The sequence below is a fragment of the Bos indicus x Bos taurus genome, chromosome 12, assembly GCF_003369695.1.
Source record: "Bos indicus x Bos taurus breed Angus x Brahman F1 hybrid chromosome 12, Bos_hybrid_MaternalHap_v2.0, whole genome shotgun sequence".
NCBI classification, from domain to species: Eukaryota; Metazoa; Chordata; class Mammalia; order Artiodactyla; family Bovidae; genus Bos; species Bos indicus x Bos taurus.
The window spans coordinates 67,315,371-67,334,147 of NC_040087.1; the positions used below are offsets into that span (position 1 = coordinate 67,315,371).

General features: G+C 42.9%; 1 protein-coding gene across 2 annotated transcripts in view; it reads left to right on the plus strand.

Moving 5' to 3' along the window:
• The first annotated feature begins 4,897 nt into the window (after positions 1-4,897).
• GPC6 (glypican 6) overlaps positions 4,898-18,777 on the plus strand; it is a 1,232,535-nt gene continuing 1,218,655 nt past the window's right edge. The window contains exon 1 of one of the 2 annotated variants that reach the window (XM_027557801.1): positions 4,898-5,212. In XM_027557801.1, the coding sequence (XP_027413602.1) occupies positions 5,053-5,212 (160 nt within the window). In that variant the 5' untranslated portion in view covers positions 4,898-5,052. The remainder of the gene's footprint in view (positions 5,213-18,777) is intronic. The other variant, XM_027557800.1, reaches the window with a different exon arrangement.

Below are 18,777 nucleotides of genomic sequence, written 5' to 3' on the forward strand. Positions count from 1 at the left end.
AAAAATTGAGATATTCATTTTAAAACAATATCTTTCGCATCATAAGTACTTAGATTTACTGTATAAAACTTATATAATGTAGATAAGAAAGAGGAATATAAGATCAACCTACCTAGGACTTCCCTGTTGATCCAGTGGCTAAGGCCCTGTGCTCCCAATGCAGAGGGCCTGGGTTCGATCCCTGGTCAGGGAACCAGATCCTGCATGCTGCAACTAAGACCTAGCCCAGCCAAATAAATAATTCAGTAAATAAATATTAAAAAAAATAAAATCAACCTACCTAATGCTATTACATTAAATTTCAATCTCTTTCTATGTCTCCTGTTGTATTCTTGCCTGTAGTCTTAGGAGCTTCTTTGGGAAAGCCCATCCCTTTCCACTTCCACATAGAGTTGCCACACAGCAGTAATCAGTTATACCTGCTGTTTCAATATTCCCTCCACCTACTTCATATACAATTCCATGTAGTAATGCATCCACTTCATTACTTTACTAGAATGTTTCTGTTGAAGTTTCCAGGAAGCCTATCATTGTCCAAGTACTATTTTCTCCAACATCCTTGGCTTTGATCTTCCCTGGGATTTGCTTCGTCTTGGAAAATCTTCTAACTTGAATCCCATAATGCTACCTCATTTTTGTTCTTATATTTGCAACCAACCCCTATCTGTTGCCTTCACTTCCTTTGCTTTTCCTTTATGTTGCTATGGTCATTAATTTGCTTTCATTTGTAAATAACTGAGTAACCAAATGACAGCGGCATAAACTACGGGATATTTATGAATTATTTAACAAGAAGTTAAGAGGTTGGCAGTCGTGGGGCTGATTTTGTGACTCAGGACAGGAACCAAGGATCTAAGTTCTTTCCGTCCTCTGGTCTGTCCTTCTCTATCCCTTGGCAGTGTCTTGTCTCCGACTCACGAGATGGCCAACCAGCTCTAAGAAGACAGGCGCCTGTGTGCATGCTCAGTGTCCAGCTCTTTGCAACTCCATGGATTGTAGCCCACAAGGTTCCTCTATCTATGGAATTTTCCAAGCAAGAATACTGGAGTGAGTTGCCATTTCCTTCTCCAGGGGATCTTCCTGATCCAGGAATCAAACCCACTTCTCTTGCATCTCCTGCATTGGCAGGCGAGTTGCTTACCACTGTACCACCTGAGGAGGCAGAGGCAAAAAGACCTCTCTGTTCCCATATTTCTTTCCTTTCATCAGGAAAAATGCTTTTCTCAGAAATCTTTTGCTTATATTTCACTGGGCAACAAGGGGTGTTAGGCCCACCCCTACACTATTTAATGAAAAGGGAACTTTTCATGACTTGTTTTTAGGTTCTTTCTATCCTCCAAGGGATGACCATTGTGATTCATCCCTTGGTGCTGGCATGATGCCCTGAACACAGTTGGGATTAGGATAGCAAGAAAGAAGAGCCAATGATCACGGGGTGGATACCTGACAGGGGCAACTCTGCCCACCTGCCAACTGTGGCTGCTCCTTAGAGGTTTAATTTTTTTGTCTCCATATCTCAGTCTCTGAGGCTTCATTCATCTTATGCCCAGAGGGGTTGTTGTGAAATAAACAGCTGGGATGTGAATGTGCTGTATAAACAGGAGTCTTATGTCCTAGTAAATACTACATTTTCCTAATGAGACTTACAATTTTGAAATAACGTTTCAGTAAAAATTTTTTTTTGTATGTATTGAACCAAGGACCAAACCGTGCTAATCCTTTCTGCAAAATGTATCTTCACCTTCTTTCCATTTACTATTCTCCTATTCTGGTCTCAATCACCTGAAATCTTGACCACAGAGTTCTGTGTTTCTCCTACTGACCTTTCTCTTGCTTCTATGTGCTTGCTTCCTTTGCTTTGAGGTTCTTCTTGTTCTAACTTCTTTTTCCTATGACGTACAATATAAACATTACTGTCAGGGTTCAAGTCTCTCAGCTAAACTCTTTTTTTTTTCCTATCTAAACCAAATGCCAACATCTCCTTAATATGAGTTCTCATCTTTCTAGTCAAGGCTCCTCTATAAACGCCTATGACCTTCAAGGCTCATTCCAATACCTCATCTAGGCTCTGCTGTTGCCCTTAACTGGAAAGTCTGACTTAATTTCTTACACCAGCTCACACAGTGCGACACTGTCCAGTGAGTGGACCAGGAAGGTTTGAGAGCACCAGTAAAGCAAGTTACTTAATTCTTTGGTCTGAGTGGAATTTATAAGTTCAGTTCAGTTCAGTCACTCAGTCGTGTCTGACCCAGTCATGTCTGACCCTTTGTGACCCCATGAACTGCAGCACACCAGGCTTCCCTGTCCGTCACCAACTCCCTGAGCTTGCTCAAGCTCATGTCCATCGAGTTGGTGACGCCATCCAGCCATCTCATCCTCTGTTGTCCCCTTCTCCTCCTGCCTTCAATCTTCCCCATCGTCAGGGTCTTTTCCAATGAATCAGTTCTTTGCATCAAGTGGCTAAAGTATTGGAATTTCAGTATTGGAATTTATAAACCTACCTTAAATTGTTTCACCCTCCTGATGGGATTAAACTAATCTATGTCTGATTAAGTTATAATTCTTTCCATACTGCCCTTCCTATAAGTCTAGGACCTGTATACAAGAACCTAGGGCTGTATTATTGCATTGAATGCTTATTAAATACTTAATGATTTTTAAATATCTTAAAATACATATACTATGTTTTTACCCCTTTTTCCTCCACTTCAAATGTCCTTTCTATTGCATTATTTGCTATATATTGCAAGAATAATGGTAAATTACAGTGAGTCCCGATGTGTGAGGAGAGAATAAGTTATGTGCATAATCATTCCCCTCCTCTGGAGTGCAAAATGCCCACCACCTGACTGACAAAAACAGAACGTTGAAGGTCATGTCAAGTGTCATAGAAATAATGACTTGGCTACAGAATTTCCTAATCCTACCCATCTTATCCTTTGTCCACTATGACACAAGAGTATATTTTGTTTCATCCTGATTTCAGACTTTGAGGGAAATAAATTCAAGTCACTTGAGGTCTACCAGTTAGTACAATATCGTGAAGGCAAAAATTATGCTAAAATTTTAAGAGAAAAAAAATGTGACTGAAGTTTTCAGAAAGAAATACTTGTGTGTGGAATTTTCAAGAGGGAAAAATTAACTTGTAAAGAAGAGAAACTCATTTTTAAGCATTTTCATAGTTTAAATCAGGTTGGATCTTGAACTTGGGAGTCTTTTTGGAGGAGTAAGAGAGGAGGAATTTATTAAAGAGAGGAAGAAGAGGTATCTAATGTGTTGTAATGATGATGAAGATGACTATGACAGTGGTCGTGATAACAAACAGAATGACTTAAATTTCATGGTCATTCTGGTCATTAAGAGCTATCGTCTGAAAAACATAGCTTTATAGAGAAGATCCAAAAAACTGGACGTTACCCTACAGTTATTTCTGAACAATGAGCTGACCTAAACACACACAGACACAAAAGTAAGTAAGTATTATCTGTTTTTTTTTGGTCTTGCATTTACCTGTTAGTAGTTGCATGAGCTTTGGGTTTCAACACATACTCCTGCCCAGCAAAGTTCATTAACATAATAAAATTGATAAGAATTTTCATTTTTATACCATTTCACAAAACTTGAGTATAAGGCAGGAGGAAAGAAGTGAAGTGATTCTCCACTTGAAAATTTTGTTCATTTGGAAGAAAATGCTAAGTCTAGTATGTGAGAGCCTTTAGAGCAAGGGAAGAGCTCAATGCCCTCCTCAATATCTTCCTTCATGTATCCCACTGATCCTTGCTCTTTTTTTCTCACCTCTTCCTTGTTCTGCTTCTTCTTCGCTTTCCTGTTCATCTACACACTAGAAATCTGAGATAATGATTTTTGATCCAAGATTATGTAACATTTGAAGTTAAAAGGGGGACATTTTTGAGTCCAGAACCCAAAATTAAAAAAACAAACTACTTATGTCTAATGTATGCCTGCGTTATCTTTAGAAAATAAAAAAAGTCAAACAGCAATAAGCCCAGTAATTAGAGCAGCGACTGTGCCCTGCTATTCCGGGTCCCCCTCTAATTGTTCATTTCTGCGAGGGCTGTGTCGTGAATTGTTGCTCATATTTAGAGCAACAATTGGCATTGCTTGTCCTTTACAACCACAAAAATATAGTTTAATAACGTAAGTTAATGACTTAAAATACTTTGTCTTTCTAGATGACTTCGTTATGGTATTTAAAAGTAGCATTTCGGGTGAGTACGAAGGATGTGCAACCAATGAAGAAAAGAGGAACGCTTCCCTTTTATCCCCCTTTTGCTGCCGATTAGAAAGAAATCCAGTCCAGGTTTTGCCTTCGACTCTGCCTCTGAATTTCGGCTGTGCGATGTGTAGCACGTTTCTCTCCCTCCCCTCCTTTCTCCTTCCCTCTAGCCTCCCAGCCTCCCAGCGTCTGTCTCCAGGATTTCTCTCTTCCTATTTCAGGAGGACTCTCACAGGCTCCCTCAGCCTGTGCGAAGCTGAGGTTTCCCCTGGATCTCGTATATCCCCAACACATACCTCCACGCACACACGTCCCCGAGAACCCCGCGCTCACACCGACACACACTCGCGCGCGCACACCCTCGCGGTCGCCTGTCCATCTCCCTCCCGGGAGAGCCGGCGCGCGTCTCCACCTTCGCCGCACACTCCTGCTAGCCGAGCTCGCCGCGCGCTAGGATTCTTGCGGCTCGGAACTCGGATCGCAGCGTTCAACCCCTATGGTGGTTTTTTGAAACATTTCTTTTCCTTCTTTTCCTCGTTTTTATTGCACTGTTTTCGGTCTGGGGGACTAGTGGAGCGAGGCGGCTGCTTTCTCAGCCAGCCCCGGTTGGCTTTGCCATCCTCCATCAGGCTTATAAAAGTTTGCTGAGCGCAGTCCAGAGGGCTGCGCGGCTCGTCCCCTCGGCTGGCGGAAGGGGGTGACGCTGGGCAGCTGCGAGGAGCGCGCCGCCGGCTCTGGCGGGCTTTCGGCTGGAGGGGCAAGGTGAAGAGCGCACGGGTCCCGGGGTTCACCGAGCTGGATTTGCATGTTGCACCATGCCTTCTTGGATCGGGGCTGTGATTCTTCCCCTCTCCGGGCTGCTGCTGTCCCTCCCGGCCCGGGCGGAGGTGAAGGCTCGGAGCTGCGGCGAGGTCCGCCAGGCGTACGGTGCCAAGGGATTCAGCCTGGCGGACATCCCCTACCAGGAGATCGCAGGTAAGCGCGGGCGCGCGGCCCGGGCCGGCTGCAGCCCTCGGCGGCCGCCCGTCCCCCGGGCCGCCGGAAGCCCTCCGCCTTCCCCCTGTTGCTGAGTTGTGGTGTTCACTTTCTGCCGGGGGGCTCTCCGGGCCGCCGCGCCTCCGTGCCGGGCGGCGGATGCTCGGGGCGGCTTCTCCAGCTGAGGGGGGGAAGGTGTGCGTCTCCGGCTGCCTCATTGTGTGTGCACACGCGGGAGCGCCCTCCTTCCCTCCCTCCCGCGCCCGGCTCCCGCGCCCTCGCGCTCCTCTTCGTCGTTGGCTCTGGCCGAGCGGGCCGGGGAGCCCGGGACCCCCGGGGGCGGCCGCGGCGCGAGGGCGGCACGCCGAGTCGGGCGCCCACCCCGCGCCGCTCGCTCAGGCAAACTTGGAAGAACTGCGGCCGCAGTTTGCCCAGCGCCACCGTCAGAGTGGCGCCTTCTCCGCTCCCGCCCTCGCGCCGGCGGGGGCGGTGGAGAGACGCGGAGGGCTCCCCGGCCCCTAGCTCCTGCCCTCCGGGGAGGCAGAGCGCCCGGCGCCCGGGCCGGGGCGGGCGGGCGAGCGGGGCTGGGGGTGGGGGACACCCCCCACCCCTTCCACCCGGGGACTCGGCCTCCGACGTCGGCGGCTCCGGGCGGGTCTGGGGAGTTCGCGGGCTGCCGGTTTCAGATTTGGGGCGGGCTTTGCCGTTCCGGCTCCTCAGGGCTCCCCCGATCGCGGTTGGTCACTCGCGGTCCTAGGCACAGCCCTGCCGCCCCGCGCGGCACCCCGTCCGGAGCGCGGCCTCGCCAGCCTGCTCCGGGGAGCTAACTTCAGCGGGTGGCTCGCTAGCGGATGCGTCCCGGAGGTCTCCTCGGACCCCGCGTCCCCCGGCCACGGGTGTTTCTCCTTCGAGAACCCCCAACCCCTGGGTCGGGCGCCGGCGTGTGGGGAGGGCTCGGTTTCCGACCACTTGCGCGGTCGCCTGGGTGCATGTTTTCCGGCTCTTAGCTCCAACCGAACCCGAGCATCTCGGGGGCTCTGTGAATGAAACGTGTTAGGGAGAGGTAATCCCCTGGCTGCGGGAGCGCGGAGCTGAGAGAGGCAGAGAGGGGCCAGGGGATGCTGCGAGGGCGCGGGCTGCTCAAACCCGGCAGCCGAAGTCCTCAGTGCCCCTCAGATGGTCGAGTCAGAACCCTGGATTTCCACCAGCCTCTCTGCGTTTTGCCCAGGAGCTGGTCTCTACTGTGCGTTTTGCAGTGATGGTAAAACACCACGGTTTCGATACGTAGTGGGATTGCCGTTTTATGGTTGATGCACAAACTCTACAAGTGAGGGTTTTTACTTATCCCGGAATGAGCACGTTTCTAGAAATGTAGCACTGGGGAAAAAAAAAACAAAAAACCAACAACACAACAGCTTATACATCACGCTAACAGCGCGGAGCATTATATACAGGGAGAGGTTTTCAATTCTGAGCCTTAGGCAGCCTCTGGTGAGTCGCAGGCGGAACCTGTGGTGAATTATAAGACCACTTTTCTCTCTGTCACTTCATCTCGCTTTTCCAGAGCTCCTTAATTTGTTAATCAATGCGTAGAGAGCGACTGCCCCCACAGATCCTTAAGTTTCTTAACTCTCCTTCCCCTTTGTCTACTGTTATTTCATTCTTTTTAATTAATTGATAAGGATCAGCTATGCCTTTTTTTCCCTCCCCCAATCTCAGGGAATTCAACTTTTTAAAGGTTTAGAATATGGATCACTTTTTTCTGGGAACTTTTTCTCCACTAATCTGGGTTTTTTCAAACTATGTCTTTTAAACACACATGTATTTCCCAACGTGATTTCAGAAAAGGTATCTCCAAGAAGAAAATAGTTAAGTATTTTTAAATTGCTTCTGTATTATTTAATGAATTGTGGGGCTTTCAGGAGACTACAGGTCTTTACCACGATGCAAATCTCCTTAATATCAAAGGGAAGGTTTTCTGTGTATATGATTTCTGTAGGCACCATTGACTTTTCTGAAACATTCCCAGTGGTTGAAATAAATCCTTTAGTAGATTTTTAGCTACAGAGATTTCCCCCCCCCCCTTTTCTATCCCCACCTTGACAATTACAGGGCTTGTTAATTAGCTATGAATTTATAAAACGTGTGCACTTTCTGTTAAATTCTCTTTCTAGGACTAAGGGGACTGTTGACTTTGCATAAAGCTTCCTGTCCTTTGGTACCCTTTGGTACTCAAGCTATAGGTCATTGGGGGGTCAGAGGCACATCTGATAGGAAAAACAAAAGAGATGAAAGGTACCTGTGTATTAAGGATCAACATTTTTTCGAGGTAAACTTCACTCAGTCTACCTATTGCTGTTGGAAGAATCATCTGTGTCCTATTATTAAACGAACCCACTTTCGTTCTCCTCCCTAGTTCCTGATACTATTTACTTTTAATTATCTAGTATATGGCAGTTATCCTTCCCTTCAAGTCCTTATCCTTTGCCTTGTTTGGACTTTTAATGGGTTGCTTGAGCAACAGCATGTGCTGTTAGTCTGCCAGGGAACATGAATTTAAAGGAACTGCTGTTCAAATTTCAGGTTCATGAGAGCTGTTTCTAATTGAAAGATATTTGCAGGTAGCTTGCCTGGTAAAATAACTGAAAAGTAATGAGGACATTATGTCTCATCATGACATTATTAAAGTTTTACTCAGAACTCACAATTGTGAAATAGTGTTGCCCTTTTCTATTCTAGGATAAAAGGGAATTCTTCAAACTCAACAGATGAGGGGCTGTGATGGGTCATATATAAAGTTCGACTCTCAGAGAGTGGTTGGGAAAGAGGAGGCCTTCAAGGGGCAGCTTGTACCATTAATCTTCACTCAGCCCTGATTTTAAACCATCCCAGGCAGATCAGATAGACTATCTGTCCTTGTTTGAAAGACCTCCAAAGGAGTAGACTCTTGAGCCCCTCTCAGCAATCCATTCTGATATTTAGTAATTTTTGTGGTATCCGAACGTTTCCAGATATCTAGTCAAAAACCTTCAAAATGTGCTTATTTTCTCTTCTGTCTACTGGGAAGATATTGAGCCATGTATCATCGAGTTCTTTGTTAGGACTGTTATTCTGATCAAAGGTCAGCATGAAACATGCCGGTTTTTCTTCCAGCACCAGTAATGTTATCTTGTTTTCCAATCCAAGTCATACTGATGGCTCCAAACTTGTAAAGGAACTCACAGCTGAAAAGAGCATCTGCTTAAAAGGCTGGGCAATTCAGGGGATGTTGTTTTATGCTTATGGAACCTCTGTTTTATGCTTTGAGCCTTTTTGGAGTCATTAATTATAATATGCGTGTGTTGCTGACTAGTGATAATTTATTGGCTCATGTTAATGTTTTTCGTTTATCTAATGTAACTTTACTTAACATTCCCTTATGTAGGAATTACTGTGTCCAGCACCTACTGTGTACAACATTACCTACTTTGAAAACATTAAACATTGCCTGATTGACTTTTTCTAGTAACTTAGATACTATCATTATCCCCATTTTAAAGATGGAAAGACTGAGCAACAGATAATTAACTTGCCTGAGGATGACTCAGCTAGAAAGCCAGGAGCCTAGAACTCAAATGCAGGCACTCTGATCTCAGGCGCTGGAGTATATACACTTCATCTTGCCCACTGCCATGTTGTATTTGTTGAATGAATGCATGTAAAATCAATTCTATTCTCATCTAATACCTACATAGCCTGGTATTCTCAATCATCATATGCATTCACTCACAGTTCAAGCTGAGAATTTTTCTATTTACTTGCAACATCTACAATTTTTCAAACTCACTTTGAATTTGGGTTTTATGTTCTCTGGAATTGGCTATGCTTCCACCACTAAATTGTCTGTGTATTTGTGCATTTTGCTGATCATTGTATAGATGTGGTTTTATAAAAGATAGAAAGTAAAAACATGTGTTGGGTGTTTTTTTCAATATACTGGGCCTACTTTCTGAATAATGGGTTAGTCCAAAAAAACTTACTATAGGAAATTATCATGAGGGTAGAAGGAGGAGGGAAGTTTATCTCCAAAAATTAGTGGGGGGGATATAACTAACACTGTTCTCAATAATTTACTCTGCCAACTTTTTCCTATGAGTCAGGCTATACCTAGATATTAAGAAAGCATGAAAATTCTCTCCTGTCTCTTTGATATCAGCTTATCTCAAAAATGTGAAAATCTCAAAAATCTAAAGTAAAAAAAAAATTCTCTAATATTCCAGGGACTTTGATTGTTTTAGTCCTTCTTTATCATTTTCAAATTTCAGAATCTTACCTGGCCTGGGTCCAGCAGTTCCTTCCTTTTTTTGGTGGGCTTCCCAGGGAATAAGCCTGCCCTTCCTCTGCTCACCAGCAAACCAACTTCTTTAATACATTTGCTGTTAACCCTACTCTTTTTTCAATTTACATGTAGATATCACATTAACGTAAATGAAAAAACAGTGTTTGGTAAGTCTTACTCTTTAAATCTCCTAGTTAGGGATAAATAATTTAATTTTCATTTAACCGCCTTCTTCAAAGAGTTCTGATTTCCTAGCGCCCTGTTTCGTTAGATGATGTCTTTAAGATCCTTTCGAAGAACAGTGTGAAGTATAAATGAATTAGTGGAACTTCAAATGGTTTTTTTATGATTTGTCAAGTCACTAGATTACTGAAAGATTCACATTAATTCCAGGTATCAAAGCAATCTAAAGTCTGGGCTATTAGGAGTACCACTTGTTAGACTTTTGATTTGGGAATTAATTTTAGAATGATCCTTGCAAACAGAGTTATCTTAGCTGATTTAATTAGAAGATGATATGTCATCACTGAGAATAAGAGTTCATTTGAGTTGACTGATACACTTTTTTACATAAAACTCACATCTTTTAACTGTGCCACGTCGTAATAGCTTGTGAGCAGAAATGTAGGCCACTATCAAAAGTGGTTTAAAATGTACAGTGAGATGTTCTTTAGAATATTGTAGTATAAGCATTGCATTATAACTTATGTGAGAGGGTGACTACTGTTCTTTTGCAGTTATGGGTATTATGAACACTTAACAGAATATAAAATTATTGAGTCTTTTTAAACCAAAGTGACATACCATTCAGTCACAAGATTTTTATAGAAATATGAGTTTAGGATAAAAACTGCAGTAAAGAAATTATTGATAAAATAATTCATTAGCTTAATCTTAATATATTCAGACTCACAAAAGTAAAATCATAAATAAGACTGTTTTTTTCCTCCTTAATTCATATCTCTCTGAAGGCTTCTAGTAAGGCCAGCAAGGTGACTTGGAGTTGTCTTGCCTGTATAAACAGGAAAAATTATTATTTCAAACTGGTGCTTATATCATTTTGCAGACCAAATTCTGCTCTCTTAAATTCTTTAGCTGGTGCATAATGAGACTTTAAATAGTTTCATAGTCTTCTCCAGTATTCAGTTTTTAGTGACTTACATGAGAGCGTATGATAGTGTAGTTGACTCCTTGGGATGGTGTGTTTGTAAATAAAGGATTTCATAGTAGTAATTCTTTGGTGAAGGTTTAAAAACTCTAATACTCCTGGATGGACATATTTAAGAGTTTTGAAAACCCAGGATGAAAAATATTTTTAGACAAATGCACAGTTAGTAACAAGGAAAAGTAGAAATTCGACTCCACATTTACACATTATCCAGGCTATTGATTACTATTACAACCTATTCTTCATCTCTTTTAGGCATTTGTTTTTTATTTCTCTAATAAATAGTTCTTGTTTGCCTACTATGTGTAAGTCACTGTGTGGTGCTGGCTGTAGGGCCCCAGGGAGTTTTAATCCCAGCAGGGAAGCAGAAATTCAGGGCACCTTTAGCAGTGAATGGGCGAGATGAGTACACAGCGCTGGGGTACCTGACTCTGGGAAAGCATTTAATAGGACCGTGTCCTCTGATCACAGGGTTATGGAAATGCCTCCTTGAGGAAGAGTGATGGGCTCTGAAGCCTGAATACAGAGTCAGAGGGGGCAGAGGGAACACACATTTCCTGTGTGGTAAGAAGGCCCCGAACCTGGGGAAACAGCCGTTGAAGGGGCAAAGGGTATGAGAGCCTTGGGAGAAGAGCCTGAAGAAGTCAAAGTGTTAGTTGCTCAGTCGTGTCCGACTCTTGGCGACCTTGTGGCTCTGGCCCACCAGTCTCCTCTGTCCATGGAATTCTCCAGGCGAGAATACTCTACAGTGGGTTGCTATGCCCTACTCTGGGGGATCTTCCCAACCCAGGGATTGAACCTGCATCTCCTGCATTGGCTGGTGTATTCTTTACCATCTGAGCCACCAGGGAAGCCCAGGACTGGGTTGGTGACTTGTGATCCAAGATGGCCCAAGCACATTGACCAAACATTTACTTTTTTTGGCACAGACATGGACCCTTAGTGCTAAAACCTGTGGGCTAAAGTCAACTGTTTATAGCTCAAAGAAGCAGATTTTAAACTATATGCTGCTGCTGCTAAGTCACTTTAGTCATGTCTGAATCTATGTGACCCCATAGATGGTAGCCCACCAGGCTCCCCCGTTCCTGGGATTCTCCTGGAAAGAACACTGGAGTGTGTTGCCATTTCCTTCTCCAATGCATGAAAGTGAAAAGTGAAAGTGAAGTCGCTCAGTCTTGTCTGACCCTCAGCGACCCCATGGACTGCAGCCTTCCAGGCTCCTCCGTCCATGGGATTTTCCAGGCAAGAACACTAGAGTGGGGTGCTGTTGCCTTCTCTGTTTAAACTATATAGAACCTCCCTATTTTGTGTACCCTGGGCCTATAAAAGACTCTAAGCAGCTGCGCCCTCAACACCCCATGGCTGAGCACCATTGCCCAGAGACCTCATCCCCTTTGTCTGGCAGGATATTTCAGTGCTTCCTCTTCCTTGCAGGGTACTCTCTGATACCTGTGGAAGTGCTCAGCTCTGAGGGACTTCTCCTTATTGCAACCTGTCCAAGTGCCTCCCAAATAAAGCTTGTTCTGTCAGCTGCCCTCTCTTGGCCCTGTCTCTTTCCTTGACCAGCATTGTAATCTGTTCAACTCACTACTGTGAATAAGGCCTTTAACCCAGAGCAGTGAGAAGCTGTTGAAGTGTTTTAATTAGGATGGGACATGGTTTTGAGTGTTAGTGTGGTTGCTTTGTAGAGAACTGATTGGACGAGAGCCAAAGGCAGATACAGGAAGAGGAGAGATGTCAGCGTGAACCAGAGTGGTGACTGTGGGAGAGGCAGGAAGTGGAAGGGTTCGAGAAGTATTTAGGAGGTAAAATTGATACCACCCAAACCATCGATCAGTCCACAGTTATTTATTGAGCATCTACTATGTGTCTGACAGTGAATGTGTGTGTGTGAGATAGAGGTTGAAAGAGAGAATTATGTGTCCCAGAAATGTTTATCAAATTAACAAGTCAATATAAATACTTTGACACAGTTCATGTGTACCTTTTAATGGCAACAGAATATCATAAAACCAGAAGAGGACTGTTAGGAGTTTTAGGGTCACTGAGAGAAAAAGATTTCCTAAATAGAGGCACTTTATTAACTCTCAGAAAGTATCAAAATATATGTCATCAGCTGTGTTCATTTTGAAATTCGAGTAAAAAATGTATGTTTTTTATACAGTGTAAAATGTAAAAATGTATGTTTTAAAAATTTTCACTAAGATGAAAAATGGGTTTCCCTGGTGGCTCAAGGGTAAAGAATCTGCCTGCAATGCAGGAGACCCGGGTTCCATCCCTGGGTCAGGAAGATCCCCTGGAGGAGGGCACGGCAACCCACTCTAGTACTCTTGCCTAGAGAATCCCCATGGATAGAGGAGCCTGGAAGGCTGCAGTCCATAGGGTTGCACAGAGTCAGACACAACTGAAGCGACAAAGCAGCAGCAGCAAGAGGAAGAATATATTAAATTGTTACAGGGGACATAGGTACACCTATGGCTGATTCATGTTGATGTTGACAGAGAACAACAAAATTCTGTAAAGCAATTATCTTTCAATTAAAAAATAAATACATTTATTAAAAAAAATGGTTACTTCATTGCCTAAGATTAAACGGTCTATGGCTTAAGTGCCAAATTACGTGACTGACTGTAATAATAAGAATCATATCAGAAAGAGATTTCTTTGACCTTGCTGAAGGGAGGAGGTAAAATTTTATTGGGAGTGTTTTAGTCAGGGTTCTGCAGAGGAACAGAACCAAGAATGTATATCTCATCTGTAAATATATGGGAGATTTATTAGATAGATAGATAATTAGGGATATAGAAGAGGAGATTTATTATAGGAGTGGGCTCATGTGGTTACATAGGCTAAGCCCCACAGTATACTGTCTGCAAACTGACTACCCATGAAAGCAGGTGGGATAGTTCAGTCTGAATCAAAAGTTCCAAGGACCTGGAGCTCTGTTGTCCATGGGCAGGAATATGTGGGCATCCTAGCTCAAGGAGAGAGAGGATTTACCATTCCTCTGCCATTTTGTTCCATTTAGGAGATCAAGCGATTGGCTGATGCCTGCCCACATTGGTCACTCAGTCTGCTGAATCAAGTGCTATTCTCTTCCAGAAACACCCTCACAGACACACCCAGAAATGATGTTTGGCTACTTATCTGGGTCTTCCTTAGGCTGGTTTAGTTGACGTGTAGAATTTACCATCAGAGGAACCTTGAAGAATGGGTCACCTTTGACAGAGGGCCCTGAAAGAAGCCATTAGGGTTGGGGTTAAGCAGGCGAGCAAAATACAGCTTGTGGGAGAGAGTCAGCAGGGTTGATTAAGAGCTTGTTAGAAGTAATGTTGAACAGATAGGGTGGGCTTGGAGTTTTGGGCATCCTTGGCTTTGTACAGCAGAAAGTAGATTATCATCTGAGAGTCATGGCAATGAAGGCATATGAGGAGAGTATTGTTTTAGGTCGGGCAAGAAGTATAAACAGGATGGAATAGAGGGGGTCATGAAAAGTTCGGAGATGGAAGGAGGACAGCCAGGGAGCGATTTTCGGTACCAACACATGAGCAGCTGAGGGCACAGATGAAGATAAGAGGCAGACAAAAGGGTGAATGATGTCATCAAAGAAGAGGTAAAATTAAAAAAAAAAAAAAAAGCTTTAAAAACTGCTCTGCTACTTAGAAGTTCCACTAAAAAGGTTTAAAGAGGACAAGCCATTGAAACTCTAGCCTGAAATAATCTGTGTCCCTTAAGATACTTTGGTTTCAGGTCACAGAAAATCCTGACTCAACTGGTTCACGCAACCAAGGAGAGCCATTCTTTTACATGCAAAGAAGTCTCACCATGGAGCAGTTCTAGGGTGGAAGGTGGCAAATGAACAGTATGACCCACTCGCAGGTTCTCCCCATCTTTTGACCCTTCCATCCTCATCCTCATCATCCACATCAGCTACATGATGAAAACAAGATGGCCACTGGAGTACCAAGAAGCAAAGCCTCGGGACAGTGCGCTGAGGCACACAGTGGGACCATTCCTTCCCACGCGCATCTCCACATTGATGAGGCAGCCTGCCCCCGGAAGTCCCCAGTGTATTTACCCACCCTTCTCATTCCAGAATTACTTCCTGTGCCCATGCTTGAAGAGAAAGGGACTGTGGCTGTTGATCTGAACTTGTTTAGTTGCTCAGTCATGTCCAACCCTTTGTGACGCCATGGACTATAGCCTACCAGGCTCCTCTGTTCATGGGATTCTCCAGGCAAGAATACTGGAGTGGTAGGCCATTTCCTTCTCCAGGGGATCTTCCCAACTCAGGGACCAAACCCAAGTCTTCTGCATTGGCAGGCAGATTCTTTACCACTAGCACCACCTGGGAAGCCCAAATAAATAAATAAAACTAAACTTGAGCCACTGATTATTTTGTATTAATAGTGCAAAAGGAGTGATAGATATTACATGGCTCTTAATGTGATGAAATTGGTAGTGTAAAACACCATTTGTAAAATGGTCTTGTCAAAAGATTGAACATGTACACCTCAATGTTCATAGCAGCACTGTTTACAATAGCTAAGACATGGAATCAACCTAAACGCCCATCAACAGAATGGAGAAAGAAGGTCTATATAATGGAATATTACTCTTTATACCTGCTTGGAAGAGAAAGGAAAAGGACTGTGGCTGTTGGTCTGAGCTAGTCACGGTTATACTGTAAGAGGGGCTGATAGCCTTTTGCATTTTCATGGCCACTAAATTGGTTACTTAATCTTTATAATCTTAATAAGAATCTCAAGGAGTTGAGGGGTAATGGAGAAACTGAGAGGGATGACTCAGACTACCTGAATTAATTATTTGGCATTCTTGCTTTAGACCTATTTCTCAACACTGGCCAGTGGCGAACTGATGCATGTAAAACGATTGACTCTCTAGAGGGTAGTGTATAGGGAGACCTGATTTGTAGCATTTGCCAATTTTTGTGGTCTAAATGTTCCCACCATGGCCAATTTCGAGCCACTAACAGATTAGCAACCAGCTCACAAAATTCCAGAAAATTTAACAACTGGCTCTTTTCAGTTGGAAAGAACCAGGGCTTATCCTGGAATCATATGAGATATTAAAAAAAAAAACAAAAAACAAAACCCTACACTTGGGCTTCATCTTCAGATATTCTGATTTAAGGGGTCTGGGAAGGATATTCTCCCTCCCTCCCTCTATCTCCTCCTTTTTAAAATTTCCCAAGGAATTCTGATGTACATGTCGGGAGGAGAGCCAGTGATCTGGAGCCAGTGCTTCATACGCATTATCAAGTACCAGAATCACTGGAGGGCTTGCTAAGCTCAAATGCCTGGGCCCTACCCCCCAAGTTTCTGAGTCAGTAGTTCTGGAACAGGGCCTGGAATTTACATCTTTAGCAAGTTCCCTGGTGATGTTGATACTGTCTGTCCAGGCACCATCTTTTGAGGAGTGTCTGGGAGCCATACTCTGAGTGCATTCAGCGTGGTTTTAAACACACTTTATTTTCTGTTTGGTCAGGGTAGCCAGTTCAATTTGGGCAATACTTTCGCGTTGTTTTTCGCCTTGATCTTGGGTAAGAACCTCCACCCAGAAAGCGTCTCTGCTCCGAATTGCACACACACCCTATTTCCTCTGCCTTCTTCCAGATGTCTATATTGGCCACTAGGGGGACCAAGGGAAAGCGAGTGACTGGATTAGTTCAAACCTTCATTACCTGTGCCTGGAGCAGACCGGGTTTCACCCAGCTGACTGAGGCGTTTCTGCATGAGTAAAAAGAAAAGCACAACATTGCTTGAAAGGGAAACTGGGAAGGACAATTTAAGTTTCTTTCGCAGTAGCATCCCTATTATTTTTAGCTAATGTGGTCAGCTTTCTGTGATAAGTAGGACACATTTTGGGGTCCTTTTTAGAAGATATCTCTGGTCAAGAGTGATTCCAGCCCCATCTCTCCATCTTTGAGCTGCTTTTCCTGTGCAGATTTAGCCATTTGTTCCTGACTTCCAGATACAAGGAAACTACATTAGAGCTGGTCACTCTTCATTTTATATGCATTTAATTAAAGGCGTAGCATAATGCATTCTGGGCATGCACACCTGTGTCCTGTAGGCTTTATCGGCTAGTGTGTTTGCTTCTTATTACGTCTCGGATTTCCTGAGAAATCGACTTTCTCTTTTTGTGTCCCCGGTAGAGCTGAGATTAGCAGAGGCCAGTGCTCCTCTGCTGAATTTCAGGGAGCTAGGGGTGTTTCCATTCAAGGTTGCAGTGAAGTGGAGGCCACTCTGTAAAAAAAGCACTTTGAGGTCTTCCAAAAAAGAGATGAGTAACTATCAATTATTATTTTCTTAATGGGTCAGAATAGCACAGAGTCAATAGCACTTTTGCAATGAACTTGAAAAAAAGCCACCATGCTTTTGGCTAGTATAGATGTTTGTAAGTGATGGGCCTTAATTTTTTGGGGGGGAAAGTAAGAAAATATTGTCCTTTAGCTGTTTGCTTATCCTATGTTATTCCAAATCCTAACTGGGAGTTTTTAAAACTTAGAAATGATAACATTTAAAATCACTTGATTTTTTCTCTTTTTTTGTAGCAGAAGTTTTAACAAATGATTTTGAGGAGTTTAAGTGATCTTTGACATAATGGGAGCTCTATTTAGAAAATAATTTTTAATTCTGAAGTATTAATAGCAGTTAATATTCCTGAAATGTAGGGATTCTGAGCATTCCTACTTGATCTGTTCCAGCCTCTCCTGTTTGTACTGAATTTAGGGAACATAGTTGACTGTTACTTTTACATTATCAAGTGTTAATGTGTGAAAGGCTTTTATTGTGCTTTTACTACTCATTTGATTATGTGGTTATCTTATACAATATTTTTTCACAGACTTGGGGGTATTCAGACACCAGGAGGTTAAGTACTATGTTAAAACCTTAGGCCAATCTTTTTATATGACTGCCATAAAGAATATATTCATTTTGCTTACATTACCACATGGCTCTCATAAAAGGTCAATTTCAATTGAATATAATAGGTTGCAAATGGCAACTTGTATGTCATCAATAACAAAATTAATACATATAATCTCTTTTCACTTACCACCTTCTGTTTTTTAGAAAAAATAACTTGAGGATTTCTTAAAATCAGAGATCTTCATGATATGTTTTGTATAATAGACATATCAAAATTGTATAAACATGTTTTTCTATTTTAATCAAGAAATTACATGTAATCACATTTAAATTCCAGTTAAAACAATACATTAGGTGCAACAGATATTCACAGCAAAAAACCATGAAATTATGCTTTTTCATTTTGTCATATTAATTTAACAAATTATCTTTGAGTCAGTTTCTCAGCCTGGGTTATTACTGTAAAGATAAATTCAATATTGTGAGAAGGTATATGCCTAAACATAAGCTAATTGCTATGATTTAAGAATGGCAATTTATTTTTACCCAGCGTATGCTTAGTAAATTATACAAAGGTTTGCAGTTTAACAGAGGGTTGACTATATGTAAAAATATAGGTTATCATGGTCTTAATTCTATGTGGTAACCAAGGTTGCATATTGTAACTGGAATAACAATTTCCGATAACTGAAAAAACTGTCATGCATTTTAAAGTGAGTTTTAACCTTTCTAACCATGAGTTTATCAGGTACAACTCTTGACAAAACCATTGTGATTCCTCTGAAATATTTATTTTCAAAAATATCATGTGTACTTGAAAAAAAAAAGTTATAAAAATGCCTTCTATGTTGAAAGCCTTTGAAACAGTATTCTTCAGAAAAAAATGAGCCTTTTTCCAAATTACTATCATCAGGAAAAACAGAAAGATGGAATACAAATAGGCCAGAGTAGGCTTTTCCCAGGTCAACACTCCCTGAAGCGATCTTCATTCTGGGCCACACGCAATTCGGATTTTAACCCAGTGAAGCATCAGAGAGGACTGGTGTCCTAAGAGAGAAGCCTGGAGGTTTCTGAAGTCCCAGACTGCCCAGCCCCTCCTTCTGGAAGGTGCCAGGGACGCCCAGAAGGAGGCTCTGCTGTAGCGCCAGCCCGCAGGTGTGCCACCTTCGGCCACGTTTCAGCC